This window comes from Lobosporangium transversale (genome assembly GCF_002105155.1).
Source record: "Lobosporangium transversale strain NRRL 3116 chromosome Unknown BCR41scaffold_5, whole genome shotgun sequence".
NCBI classification, from domain to species: Eukaryota; Fungi; Mortierellomycota; class Mortierellomycetes; order Mortierellales; family Mortierellaceae; genus Lobosporangium; species Lobosporangium transversale.
In genome coordinates, this window is record NW_019028983.1 from 324,748 (window position 1) to 339,468 (window position 14,721).

Below are 14,721 nucleotides of genomic sequence, written 5' to 3' on the forward strand. Positions count from 1 at the left end.
TATTACTGTGAGTATGATGGAGATTGCAGGAAAGATATGTTTTGACAACGCCTTCATATGAGTACCGCACGAACGAAGGTTGGTCTCCTATATGAGAAGATAGTCTCTTCTTAGGCATCCTTCATCTGTCACCATGATGATGAGCATCGTTCGAAGCTCTGCAATCCCTAACAAATCCAGAAATTGATCAGCGACGCCGGCATGGAGCAGATATCACACAAAATATCCAAGGGTATCAAGGCTGGCAGTGATATATACAAGGAGTATGCCGAAATGTGCTACCTTGAGAGGTATGAACCATAAAATATTCGACCACAAATGCCCGATTTTTCGCAATATACTGTTTTTGGACGAGAGCATTGACCACACAAAATCAGTCAGCTGTGTGAAAAGCCATTCAAGCAACACGAGGGAACCAGTCAGCGAACAAGGGCCGAAGGCTTTGCGGCTAGTGTACAATCAGCTTTTTCAGGGCGGTGGAGGAGTTCAAATACCTGTCGCTGTCAGGATGACAACCACGTATTAATTGACATTATCTTCAGTTGATAAATAATTAGGGGCTGAGATACAACCTGACGTACTTCCTGGGCGTCGTTAGCGCTTTTATCCACTCAGGACTGCAAACAACTTGCTTTGTCAAGATGACGCATGCTTTTGGAACATGCCCTCCTGTGGCGGGTTGCTTGATATGGGCGTTAGAGGCCGTCCGTTATGCTTGGTGGCAATGAGTTCAACGCATCAAGGAAATGCCTGACCGAGGTCACCCATGCACTATTTTGTAAAAAAAAAAAAAAAAAAGTGCTTCATATGTGAATAAATATGCCTTCGGCGTAATATATCTGTAGTACATAATCTGCACAATGCTTTCCTCGTGAATATCCTCTTCAGCACCACCAGCACTACAAATCTATTAGAGAAGGTTGGAATTTTATTTAAAACGCAATCAGTGCCAGTGCCGCCAGCAGTACAGATGTTTGCCCCAAAGGGTGTCAGCTGCACCTGCAATAGCTAATAACGGAGATGACAAAAGGTCTGGGCCCATAATGTCGTGGAACAGGTTAATTTAATTTATTTTTTTTTTTGATGTGGGCAACCACACATGGGATATTGGTTCGAAGACGTCATTTTGAATGATTCTGTAAATAAAAACGCGTGAGTTTAGACATCACGTACACCGTCTTGTACGTTTTTCGGGAGGATCTTTTTCATCCACTCACCTGAGCACAAACTTGCAAAAAAAAAAAAAAAAAAAAAAAGGTTGTCTTCGTTTGACGGTGCTCAACTATCGTAATCCCCAGTTACAACAACAATGACAGCAGATAGCAGTAGTAGATAGCAGGAGATAATATCAGGCAGCAACAATTATGACAAAGAAATAAAAAAAAAAAAAAAAAACAAAAACAGAAAAGTAGTAAGAAGATGAAAATCGGAGCCTTTGAAGGCCTGATGACGAACTAACGGTATTTGTAACACAAACTCATCAAGTTTAATCAAAATCTACAGCGAAAAGGGGTGAGGGTCTTGTTCTTGACCTCGGGAATGAGCACAGCATTCATCTACTTTACTGCTTTGATATTTCAAGTCAAGAGAGCGTATCCTACATTCCCCAGAGAGTTCTCTCTATCATTTAAGGATGAATTATCATTTAAACAGTATCTGCAACACGACGTCTAGAACAATATCTCTTCAGAGTGCAATCTCATTTGTCTCTGTAGTTTTGATGGCCCCAATCAATCCTTTTTGTTTCACAAAGGATCTGCCTACATCCGTCTTCTTGTATGTATTCCTCATGTCACCTGTTGCACCCTCCATTGAGGCTGTGAACCATATCTTTTTTTTTTTTCTTTTTTTTTTGCAATGACAAGAACTCTTTCTCTCCTCTTTCTGCTCCTCCCTCTCCACTTTCTCCTTCCACTTTCGAACAGTGGAGAAAAAAAAATGTTATTTTTCCTGTTTTTTTTAAAAAAACAAAAATAGTTGTATTTCATTCAGTACACTTTTTGCTACTTTCCTTTCCCTATGCTTATGGCCTAATCCATTGGGTTTAATAGATAGAGGAATGGGAAGGAGGTGAGGGCTCTCTAAAGACGTGCATATAGCCATCAATAGAATGAAACCAAAATAATAAATGGCCCAAAAACAGGTTCCCCTCATCTTGGATCAAAACTTTCCGGTCGACCGCATCGCATGCCCTTTTGTTGGCAGCAAGCTTATTGAACGATATCGCTGGGAGCTGAATAAAGGCTGGGCTGAATAGAAAAAACAGATACCTGTCCTATCAGGATAATAAATGAAAGTGTAAGAAAAACTGGAGGATGCCAAGCCTGTTCAGGAAGTAAGGCCATATATAACAGTGAATCCTTTATCCCTCCTGTTTATTCTACTCTTTATTTTATTATTATTATTAACATTATTATTAACATTATTATTAACATTATTATTAACATTATTATCATTACTATCTTATTAGTATTATTATCTTTATACATAATGGTCTTGGCGTTGTGCTAGGACAGGAGGGGCTTCTCAAACCATTCAAAGATTGTTACTGATGGCTGTGATCATGATAGGGATTGCTGCTTTCTGCAACGAGCAACAGGATTGGCGCAGCTTCTGTTTTGCCTTTTTTCCTTGAATGATGAGGATTGGTGCATACATAATCATACCGCATGTTATCTGCTAGGGCAAACGGAGGTAGAATGTTTCTGCTGCGCTATACGTTTATTATTTTTTCTTCATGAAGAGAAGAGAACATTCAATGGATAATGTTGTTACACTGAGTTAAAGGCTCACTCGCCTCCATTCCGGTTGATGCACGGTACACAAATATCGAGTTAAAAAGCGTTGTGGAGAGACAGGCTCCCCAAAGGCTTGGCTGGATTGAAGGATGCCTTTTTACCTTATTTTATCTTTTTGCAACTCTGAAAAAGATGGACAGCAGCGTTAGAGAATACGGAAATAATGAGTCTCTACAACGACATAGTACGTTAGTAAGCCAGCAGCGACCACACACAGAGGAAAGAGATGAGTAACATATCCACCTAGGGGCTAAATAAAAAACAGGGGGTCACAGAAGGTCATTGAAGTAAAAGCTTCTTTTCTTTTTGCCTTCAATCCTAGTCACGCAGTCCTGGTTTTTGTTGTAGATGATGGAGCTGATGATGATGGATCTAATGCAAAGAAAAGATAAAGGCAAAGACAAAGACAAAGACAAAGGCAAAGCAAAGTAAAGATAAGGGGTAGGAGGTTTTTTTTTGTTCTAAGCAAGCAAGCGGAGACAACCTCACTACAATGAGATATCAGAAGGAGTAATATAAATAGTGGCATTATCTGGACGTCCAAGGTCTTTGGTGATACTTCTGCTATATTAAAAAGAAAATGGCCCAATACGAAGCATTTCAAGGTGAGTGGATGGATCAAGAGTAAAATGATGTTTCGACTGCGGTATAGAGCTAATTCAATCAGCAGGAAGCAGATAGCATACAGTATCAGAAGGAAGAAGCAAAAGAGAAATAGAAGCAACTGGGGCATCAAGTATGGGTCTTGGACTGGTGGACGGTATTCCGAGCCGTGTTTTAAAGACCATCGGGTATGGCAACAGGAAAGAAGGACTGGGAAAGAGAAGTATATGAAGGGCAGTAGCAAGGACTAAGATAACAAGAGGGAGGGAGAAAGAGCGCAAGAGTAAAGTAAAGCCGAGTGGAGCTACCTGAAGATAAAAAAAAAAAGGAAGAGTGGATGATGGGATGGCAAAGGTGCCGATGCCAAGAGTCAGTATGGATGGACTAATTAAGCGGCAACATAGAACAAAAGATACCGAGGAAAGAAGATGGAGTGGGGAAGGAGGCCTAGGCTAGAAGTGAGCGTTGAAAGGAACTTAACGGTTAGGATGAAGATAGAGGTAGGCAAGTAGGATGACAGCAAGCTGGCGATCGTAGTGGAAGTGTGAGGTGGCGTAGCTCTATAAAAGGGAGACTCTCGCGTCCCTGCTTTTCCCTCTTTTTTCTCTTTTTTCTTCCTTCTGTCTCTCACATCTCTCCTCATTTCTTTTGATTTTTCACTTTTCCCTCGCATCCCGAACACTCGAGATCTGATTCGCCCCAAAGTGCTCCTTGTGACAATTCAATCAGACTATTTTGTACGCCTACATATATTTGTTGTTAACTTATTTACATTGTATTAGATTTTATTGCATTGTATTGTATCATGTATTATGTATTTCGATAGTTGCCTTTGATAACAAAACAACAAAAAAAAAAAAAAAAAAACACGCAGGCATCATCATCACTGACCACTGCGATGTTTTGCTTATTTTTCTTTGCTTTACTCGCTTTTGCCTTAAAGCATAACAACTAGCAGACTAAACAAAAGAAGAAAAAGTATTAACGGAATCAACATTACAAGGTAGGACATAAACTATCTAATATCAAGTAGGGAGGATCCACCTCTCCTGCTGCTGCTGCTGCTTGCTGTTGCCATTGTTGCCACTATCACTTGTTTGTTTCTGCTCGATCCAGTTCCTTGACAGATCTCTAGTAGACAGCACCTTGGTGCACAGCAAAAAAAAAAAAAAAAAAAAAAAATCTAAAAGCGACATTTGTGCAAGGGAAAAAGGGACATGGGAGCAGCCTGACATTGTGATGTCTATTCTTCTATATACAAATATGATTTGAACGTGTTGTTTATCCCATTGCTGTCGTAATAGCTGACATCGCACGTTGGACAACAACAACAACAGTAACAGTAACAGCAGACCCCTATCTTAAGTTAAACAAAAAAAAAAAAAAAAAAGTGTATGAAGGAAGTTCCTTATTCCTCATTCTCCATACTTTCTTTTTGATGGGTTTCTTTGCACTACAGCTCCTTGAAGCCACTCTAAGTATTACTGTCTGTATCGAAAGCAAGAAAATAAGAAAACAAGAAAAAAAACGTACAGCATCGGTTATTGAATAGTGATATCAGGCAAGTACCCTTTTTTCCCTTTACGTACCATTCTGTGGCCTGTACTTTTTTGTACTGTTATTGTGTTGGTCCAGTACAAGAGAAGTTGCACTTGTGGTCATCCGACAGCAATAATCCCGAAAGGCCATAAAGCACGGTGGTGAAGAGATAGGTTACTTGCTCGCAACCATTCATTATCGTTGCGTTAACGATCATTTGATGGTCATGTCTTTTGTTATTGCGTTGAAGACTCAGTCTTTATAAAACTTGGTTTTTTGTACGGAAGAAGGCTTCCTTCGGGTTTCTATATTTGTTTCATGCTATGAGGTGTATTATAAGTTAAAAGGAGCTTCACTAGCAGTCGAGAGGAGGTTCGGACAAAGAGTTGAAAGGAAAAAGGGTTTCTACACATTTGCTAATTATGGTATATGAATAGTGAATCTGGCAGTGCCAAGGGTGGAGGCGGTGTTTTTATGTTTCGAGTAACCATTTGAGGAGACGGAGCATAGGTTTCATGGGGCTGAATGTGGGAAGCAATACCTCGACTTACTGCCATAAGGAATGAAGTAATGCGATGGAGTCAAGGATCTTTCTCGTCCTTGGCTCGTTCCTTTCTTTATTGCTTACTGTGTTTTGTTCTGTTTCTCATTAAATCCATAAGCACATACGAGGATATGTGATGGCAATCAGCCAAGCCGTATGTGTGTGTGTGTATAACTGGATTGATCGAAGCCGATGTATCGTGGGCCGCAAGCGCAGATTTGCATGCGCCTTCTGATACTCTGCCCTGGCCAAGCTAAAAAAAAAAAAAAAAAAAAAAAAAAGTGCATTTCTGAGTCGCTTTATTTACTCTCCCCCTCTTTATTTTTTATTTCCAGCATTTTCCATCGTCTACTATTGACTCGCTGTTCCAAACACCTTTACGAGACGACGTTTCGTTGCGATCTCCACGAGCGAATAGCCATCCACTCTGAGCTGAGCTTGGCAGGCAGAAAAGTATTATTTTGAAAAATATTCGCCCTGTAAGTGTATTGCTATGTGGGATATAACGACTTTTATTTACTATTGATATTTTTGGGGGAGTGGTCCTTCCTTTCCTTCTCTTTTGCGTGACAATCGATTATTCACTTTTGGAGCATGCGGCAACAAGCAGCCCCGTCTTTCTTTCTTTCTTTCTTTCCTTCTTTCTTTATTGCTAAAAGGCTCGGGTATGGATATGGAATATAAAAGATAGTAAAAAATGATGGGATATGCATTGTCTCTATGACTCGCAATGATCGTCTAAAACCCGAGTAGGAAAATTAATCATCGTCTGAAAGAGTGAGCAACTGCTCCTTTTGCTTATTCATCCTCCGACCAAACTAACTCGCCTACTACTTTGAATTGCTGCTGTAAACGAGCACGCGGAAGCATGGAGTTTTCTTTAATTATCATCCTATTTTTATGTATGCCCATTTTATTAATGATTATAGTTTCCCTTCTGTCTTCTACTCTACTACATGTCTTGTATAGACCGAATCACAAACACACTCAACACATACAACACCAGGCTCGAAATAAGATGGATTCAGAGTTCTGTGAATATGATCTGGCAGAGGACCATCCTGGCTATAGTCTACCAGTTAGCAACATCGCTTACCATATTGATAACGAAGATAACTGTCGAGCAGGTCAAGCTGCCGTGGCGCAAAGAGCATTTCAGCGCATCCTAGATTCATATGACGAATACGAAAGACTGGCAGACAGCTTTCAGCTGGAGCTTGACAAGCGACAGGAGCTGATCAATGCTCGTAAGGAGCGTGAGAAGGCTATGCGTGAAGAACTGCAACGACAGCTCAAGGAGGAGAAACGGATGAAGAAGATGGGAAGGACCAAATCAACATCATCAACATCAGTATCAGCCTCTCCATCAATAGCCGCATCAAATCCGTTGATTTCTCGACAGCCTTATTTCCACCCATACAGATTCACGCCGCAGCGGTTCAACGGAGTGTCATTCACAGATCAGGGGCGTGGATTTCCCGCATACAAGCACGACATTAACTGCAATTTTACTTTTACTGAAGGCTATGACCAAAACTGGAACTGTAGACAACGATCACACACTGTGATCTCATCTGAATCACAATCTCATTCGAGTCCAGATCATCTTCCGAATCTAGTCCATGGCGCAATTCACTCAACCGAACGATCTCCCACCAACTCCCCTGTTCTCCCTCTGACACCGTCGCCACCACTTGGACCATCCGATGCTGCTACCACAGCTATTGACATGAATGTCACATCGTCCAAGCCCAGCCTTCCCACAACTGTTGATTTATTATCATCGTCATCTATACCACTGCTTCCTGCCTCAGAGCCAACAGGCACATTCAGCACTGCTCCATGTTTAGGATCACAGCTAGAACAGCGACATCATATGTGCAAAAAGCGTAAGCAGGCCATTCCGGTTCATCCTTCTGTTGTTAACCGCATCCCTGGCATTACCCTTAGAATCCAGCCGGATACCGAACAGCATTTGCAGGTCGAAGTACTCAAGAATGTGGAGGACTATCGATTGGTAGACCACAGAAATGGTGATGACATTGTACCATCATTGGATCAGAAAAATGAAGATACGAGTATCCGTGGTAGTAGTGAACTGCAACAACAATTTCAAGCAAGGCAAGATCTGGATAAGATCAGAGAATCAATTGAATCTAGTCGGCCTGGATATGGATTTTTTTCCTCCTCAGCCTTATACCCTTTTACGCGACTGCCAAAAGATATTGATTGGGAAGCAAGAGCTCATGAAGTGCATATGCGCAATCCAGCTATAATGCAGCGTTATCAGAAACATCACCGTCGTCAAAGTAGCGCCAGCCGAAATAGGAGTTTAGATTTATATGATCCGACTGGAACTAGACTGAATGTAGTAATTGGTGATCAAAACAAATCACACATGACCTCAACAAGCTCTACTCTGGCCAGGGGGGCCTCACCGCTCTCATGGGACAACTTTTTGAATCGTGATTGTCAAGTCAACAAAGTCATTGGTATGCACGATAAAGACTTTGATGTTCTGGAAGGGATTGTCCAGGAGGCTGTCGCGCGTCAACAAGCAGCTTCTCATCAGTCTTCTGAGGAGCCAGAAGATTCACTTCATCAAAATAACCGCCACCATGCTTCTTCTCACTCAGCAGAAGAACAGGGGGCTGGTACAACGAAATCATCATCGGCGAGCTCATCCAAATCATTGACAAAGAATCAAGCTACCTCACCAAGAAAGCCCACTGGATCGAGTTTGGTATCAAAGGTTCCAAAGACTACTCGTGCTACAGGCATCCGTGCAACACGTGGTGGGGCGGCAGAGCTTGTGGAAGGCTATGATGACATCGAGCGGGTTATGAAGGAAAAACGACTAAAGAAGCGTGAGGAAATGCGTCGCAGAGAGGAGAATCGAATGACTTCTGAACCAATCACAGATATTAGCCACGAGAGTGACCATGAGCTTATGGACAAGCGTGGCGTGAGCGAAGCTTTGAGTGTCGATGATGATGGAGACACCCGTATGACCGAGCATCATCCTGAGGAAATCAAGCAGGAAGTGACAGAAAGTGACATCGCAACAAAAGCACGTGCCATGACTAATGAAAACAGTAATAGGGATCATCAAACTAAGCACCGGAAATCCGCTAGCTCAACGACTGTCCCTGGCTCACCACCATCGCCACCTCACTCTCGACAGGTGACCCCGTTCAGAAATGAGCCCGCCACGGATTCCAGGAAATCAAGCGTTTCGATGTCGTCCGTTCAAATTCAGCCTATTGTATACACCACCACTCAAACTCGGGAATCACATACTTCCAGTACCCCACCTGCAACACCAACAAGGACAACGACCCTACCACCGCCAGTATCGTCAGTACGAGGGAGGACAAGGTCAGGTTCAGTTGCAGGTCTTTTGGAGAGTGGTAGTGCTCTGGAAGAGCAGCAAATCTTGGAAAAAGGCAAAAATCATTTTTACGACTCCAAGTTGGATGAAATTGCTGCGAAAGAGAGAGCGAAACGAAAACAGAAAAAGGAAGCAGCAGCAGCAGCAGTAGCAGCAGCAGTGGCCGCCGCCGCCGCCGCTGCCACCACTCGTGACGAAGCAACATCAGCCGCCAATTGTAATGGCGATCAAGACAATAGCCAGGGACAAGGAGAGAGGCGTGCGATGGATACGGATGATACAAAAGAGAATAAGACAGACCTCAATGATAACATTGTTGTCGTTAAAGAGGGACCATCTAGGACTAATCCGGATTTACAGACTCTGAAGGGTGAAGCTGGGGATGTCAAGTCCTTATGCAAAGATCCTGTGCAACTAAGCATGACCAATTTACCGAAATCATCCAAGTTCTTGCCCGGACGTGTCTTACGCACAGCTCGGACAAAGGCTGTGGATCCGTTGTACATTGCAGATTCATCCAGCGTGGCAGGCCCACTGTCGACGGTAGAAGCGCGTAGTGGCACTGGTGCTGATCGTGGCGTAGCTCGAGGAAATGATTTTATGGAGACATTGGATCCCGACTGCACATCATGCCGACTAGTAGTAAATGAGTTGGATAGGGCCTCGTGGAAGCAAGCACGTCAGGCTGGTGAGATTCATCTCAACCTTAAGAGATGGGGCAAAGGAGCTATCTTGTGTAATCGATGCAGGCCAGAGTACCAGAAACACCATCTGCGTTGTACTCAATGCTTTTATGTCCCGGTTATTACGGATGGTTTGATCGGTCGTCCTGGGGCTCCGAAAGCCGGGGGAACTTGCACGCGTTGCAAGGCTGGCACTTGGTTCCATGAGATTGACCACTAAATGCGAATGCAAATAGTATTTTCTTTTTTCTTTTTTCTTTTTTTTTTTTTTTTTTTTAGTAATGCATGCGTGTATGAAAAATCGCGCACATGCAATATGTACATTTATTACAGTAACACAACGCACATGTACATCATACATACACAATTTGCTTTTTACTTGATCAAATTTCTTTCATCCAATTCATCATTTCAAAAAAAGAAAAAAAAAAAAAATTGTATAATAATAAAAAACGTTTTCAGCATACAACTGATTATATAACCAAATGGATGTCTATTGAGGGCTTCTGTCATTTGCTAATATATCCCAGTCTTTATCATGTAATGATGACGCCTGCAGACCCAATGGATCGATTGAATTGAGCTCCTCAACTAAAATGTCGCGCGCCAAAACTTCGAATTCTTTATAAATTAATGATAGTATTTTCTAAGGAAGAAGAAATTAACGGAAAAAAAAAAAAAAAAAAAAAAAAAAACGGGCTTTTATTTTAGTTGATCCGTTGTATTGGTTGATCAAGAAAGTCGTGTAATTTTTTTTTACCTTGAATCGTGTGTCCACCTTTTGGAACATGTCAAGAGTTTGAACTGTCCATGAATGCTCCTTCTGTAGTTCCAAATAAAGTTTCTCATAGGTTTGTTTGATCATATCACAAAGGGTTGCTGTTGTGATCACATAATCGAAATTAAAAGGCTATGTCGGAAAAAAAAAAAAAAAAAAAAAAAAAAAAAGTTAAACACGTGGCATAGATTTTATGTTTCAAAATAATTTGCAAACTCTTTAAAAAAAAAAAAAAAAAAAAAAAAAAAAAAAGGTGAGAAAAAGAAAGGGCGTTACAGATTTAGGCCTTGATTCTACAAAAGTCAAAGACTCATGCTCCTTAAGGAGTTGGGCTAATGCTTTGAGAAAATCGCCTGTAGTTGGAATATCGAACATGGCTGCAAGAGATGTTCCCAAGTAGAAAAATTGCAAGGCCCTATAATAAGTATAAAAAGAAAGATGTAAAGAAATAAATAGACAAGCTTGGTGACCAATACTGTTATTGCTATCACCACTATCACCACTATCACCACTATCATCAGTATTGTTGGGTGTCTCTTCCCTCCTTTTGGGCTGTCTCAAGGATTTGGATAATGAACATCTTGGTTTGGGTTGGTTGAAGGAAAAGAAGAATGAATCGTGTGATCAACTCCTGTGTTACAAAAAAAAAAAAAATTCCGACTTTATTTGATCGTGGCAAAATTGGCTTTGTACGACCATGCAATTATTCATGTATTGCCCAAAGATCGAAACTAAAACACAATCAAGACTTCTCTGTTATTGTTGTTAATTCTTTCAGTTCCCTCTTTCCCTCTCCTCCTATCTCCCGCCCCCACGCGTATGCACGGACATCGATTCATATATTAAAAGCTATTTCATCTCCAATCTTTAATCGTCCTTTTCACCTTTTTTTTTTTTTTTTTTTTTTTTTGTGTACGAATGTTTCCTTCCTTTACTATCCTTCTCTATTTTCATTTAAATTTGATAATGATTTGAAAGATCAAATTAAAGAAGAACATGATAAACAAAAAGTAATATAAATGTTTTTTTTTTTCCTTTTCTTTGTCCCTATCCTTCCTTCCTATTTATTATTAATCGATCTTTGAAGGAGTATTTTCCTTTTTTTCACAAATGAAGCACCATCACAAGATCATCTATTATATCTATAAATCGTATCAATCTAATGTCATATCGCATCATATCAGATCCCTTTTTTTTTTACCTTCGTTGCATCTTTTCCTCTGTCCAGATATATCTCATATCTTGCTCTGATATCAATGCTGTGTTATAGAAGACCAGTCCACCTTGAAACATTTGTGTCAAGTATTGCCATGAGGCTGCTCGTTTTAAAAGGCATCCTGGAACCCATTCTTGTTGCTGTAGATGTGTCATCTGGATGACATTTGACGCGTGGGCTATCATCAACCCAGAAGATCCCATTCCAGATATTCCAATGCCTGACATCTTTCTTTCTTTCTTTCTTTTTTTTTTTTGGGAGGGAGGGACAAAGTCTTAGTATAGTAGAGAAATGAAAGAAGGTAAAATAAAAAAAAAAATAATAATAATAATAATAAAAAAAAGAAATAAAGCTTGTTGTGGAGCAGAATTGTATATAACTCTATGAATATGAGAATCAACGCGCCTATTCCATAAAGCGTTTGAAAATCTTGAAGTAGTTTGTGTGGCTGGAGAATTTTGAACGTCAAAAAGGAGCAGCAGAGGTCCGAAGTGAAAAGAAGAAGAAAAAAAAAAAAAAAAAAAAAAAGTGCGGAATGAGAGAAAGGAATGAGAGTGAATGAGTCGAATGTCCCAAGTCTTAAATGAACCATGGAGTCTTTTTTTGGAGGACACTGTGAGAAAACAAAAGTGAAATTCAGGCACCGCATTGGAACAGAGGCATAGAGGGACTAGATTGCTTTATGAAAGAGATCATTGCACTCGAATTATGTCCGATCATTAATGCTCTAGGCTGAAGGCTCTTTTTTTTTTTTTTCCTTCAAAATGTTCACATAGACATCATTTGTACTGTTGTGTCCGTGGAAGAGCTAGACCAACCTTGATTGCTCTATTTTTCTTCATGAGAGAAAGGCTTTTTCTTTCTAGTCTCTTACATAATAACACACGGACGTCCATTTTTGGATCCGTCTCTACCATGCTTAATTGCCTCATCAACTTGGGCTTTCAACCGCTTTCCTTCCAGCCCCAACGACCCTGGACGACGACTTGCCAAAGTGAACCATTTTTGTGCTTGCATCAAATCTCTTTTGGACGGATCCCATTCATTGATCATCCGTGGCTCTGACTGAGACTGAGGGGTCTCATCTTGGAAGTAGTATGCCCCAAGACTCAGCTGCGCCAACCCGAATCCCTGTTGGCCAGACATCTTCCAATACTCGATCGCCAACGCGTCATTCTTGGGTACTCCTATACCTCTAAAGTATGCTTGACCCACATTGTATTGTGCTTCAGCTAAACCCTTTGATGCAGCCTTTTGATAATGTTGAAATGCAGCCTTAAGATTCGGATTCTCATTCTCCATCTCCAGAGCCCCTAATAGGAAATGAGCTTGTGCATTATTATCATCTGCCTTGATAGCCAACTCGAAGCATTGTTTAGCCTTGACAGGGTCTCGAGGAAGATCCCCACTGAGATACATCCGCCCAAGCGCCACTCTAGCCTCGACCACACCCGCATTCGCAGCAGCCAGATACAGGTCTCGGGCTGCTTCAAAATTCTTATCGTCACGAGCATAGATACTAGCTAAAGTCGACATCGCGATTGGAATAGGCCGAAGAATACTTTGGGCAGAAGGCTTAGCAATAGATTCCAAAATCGCCCGACCTTTAACAGGATCTGCAGGAACACCTTTAGCGCCACGATAAAGCATAATGCCGTAACTATATCGAGAGAGAACGTCTCCTTGATCGACAGATAATTTTAGCAATGCAAATCCTAATGGAGCACCATCTATAGCACGTAGAATGAGTGAAAAAAAAAAAAAAAAAAAAAAAGAGTTCGAGTTAATATGTGACACATGTCAAGCAGCTGTTTTCTCGAACAGACGCGTGTTTCGATTACCTCGCGTGTATTGAATGGACCATGATGCGAGCTCATAAGGCATAACGTTCTTCTTCTTGCAGACTAATCAACATAAAACAAAAAATAAAGCACAAAGTACAAAGTACAAAATGTATATTAATAAAATATAAAAATAAAAAACATTCACTGGTCAACTTGCTTCTTTGTTTTTGTTTTTGTTTTTTGTTTTTTACAATTTAAGAAATGTTTCTCTGCCTGGACACGTCTCGTATCATCGTGAGGCAGCGGCAGAACATCCAATATCCCTTGAATAGACTCCTTGATCTCATCCACTGTAACACCCAATTCCCTTTGAGTGATCAATTGCTTCAGAAATGCATCTGGTGGAAGCACATCTAAGTCATTAAACAAACGATTGTTTTTTTTTAGTCTCATTCCAAAAAAAAAAAAAAAAAAAAAAAAAAAAGAACACTAAAAGCTTTGTTAAACACAATGTACACAGCTATACAATACCTCTGAGAGTCAAAGTCTCTAAATCCACCCTATTTGCATTGGTCGCTTCGGCTTTTGTAGTGGTTCTAAAATAGAAAAATAAACAAACGCGCTCAGTGCTCCAATGATTATGAAGATACTTGTGTTCACGGGTTCACGGAGGAGGCGACAATATAAATTGCTGTTGCCCCTCTTCTGTCAAAAGTCTAACATTTATTTTATTCTTCCCTATACTTACTCTGGAGCGGGAGCGGGAGCAGAAGGTGAGGACGGTGATCTAGTAAAGCCCTCATACTCTGAGAACAGGCCGCTGATGGGCGCCTCTACCTGATCTACAGGATCAACAGGGACAATCTTGGATCCTTCCTTTCGGTAGATGACATCGCCCTCGATCTTGGGTGGGATTGCCGTAGATGCAGGGTCGATTGAGTTATTATGCCTATTACCCTTATTAGAGCTATTATTACCGCTGCTGATACTATTGTTGTTGCTGTTATTCTTGGAATGATGCTTTTTTTTCAAAGATGCACTGGTTGAAAGCAACTTGGATGATAATGATGATGGAGGTGGTGATGAATATTTTGTTGACGATATGACTTTCATCCGAGGATGCCTTGTTATTGTTGGTGTAGTAGTGGTAGTAATTAATGAAGGTGAATAAGAGGCAAATCCTCGTACATTATTGGGCTTAGAAACGATGGCGCGTATTCCTAACCGACGTCTTGGGCGTACCAAAACAACAGCTTGGCGTCGAGTATGGACAGACATATAGCCTGCAGTGCCTGGGACACGATGTGTAGGCGCATGCTTTGCAACTGAGCTGAGAATCATTCTTTTTTTTTTTTTTTTTGTATGGAATGAAGAATGAAGTGAAA

General features: G+C 40.9%; 3 protein-coding genes across 3 annotated transcripts; 1 reads left to right on the top strand and 2 right to left on the bottom strand.

Annotated features, from left to right (window-relative positions):
• Positions 1–6,502: 6,502 nt before the first annotated feature.
• On the top strand, positions 6,503–9,778 carry BCR41DRAFT_392976 (hypothetical protein; the record flags this gene model as incomplete). Its single annotated transcript, XM_022028521.1, has 1 exon — positions 6,503–9,778. One exon carries the CDS (start codon positions 6,503–6,505, stop codon positions 9,776–9,778), a length of 3,276 nt encoding a protein of 1,091 aa, XP_021884691.1.
• A 273-nt stretch (positions 9,779–10,051) lies between these two features.
• On the bottom strand, positions 10,052–11,629 carry BCR41DRAFT_367938 (hypothetical protein; the record flags this gene model as incomplete). Its single annotated transcript, XM_022026350.1, has 4 exons — positions 10,052–10,204; positions 10,319–10,468; positions 10,634–10,751; positions 11,538–11,629. 4 exons carry the CDS (start codon positions 11,627–11,629, stop codon positions 10,052–10,054), a joined length of 513 nt encoding a protein of 170 aa, XP_021884692.1.
• Positions 11,630–12,294: 665 nt separating this feature from the next.
• BCR41DRAFT_347109 (hypothetical protein) lies at positions 12,295–14,696 on the bottom strand. Its single transcript, XM_022023030.1, has 5 exons — positions 14,085–14,696; positions 13,868–13,932; positions 13,588–13,749; positions 13,394–13,456; positions 12,295–13,282 (listed from the first exon to the last, which is right to left on the bottom strand). Exons 1-5 carry the CDS (start codon positions 14,675–14,677, stop codon positions 12,423–12,425), a joined length of 1,743 nt encoding a protein of 580 aa, XP_021884693.1. The 5' UTR covers positions 14,678–14,696; the 3' UTR covers positions 12,295–12,422.
• Between the last annotated feature and the right edge of the window lie 25 nt (positions 14,697–14,721).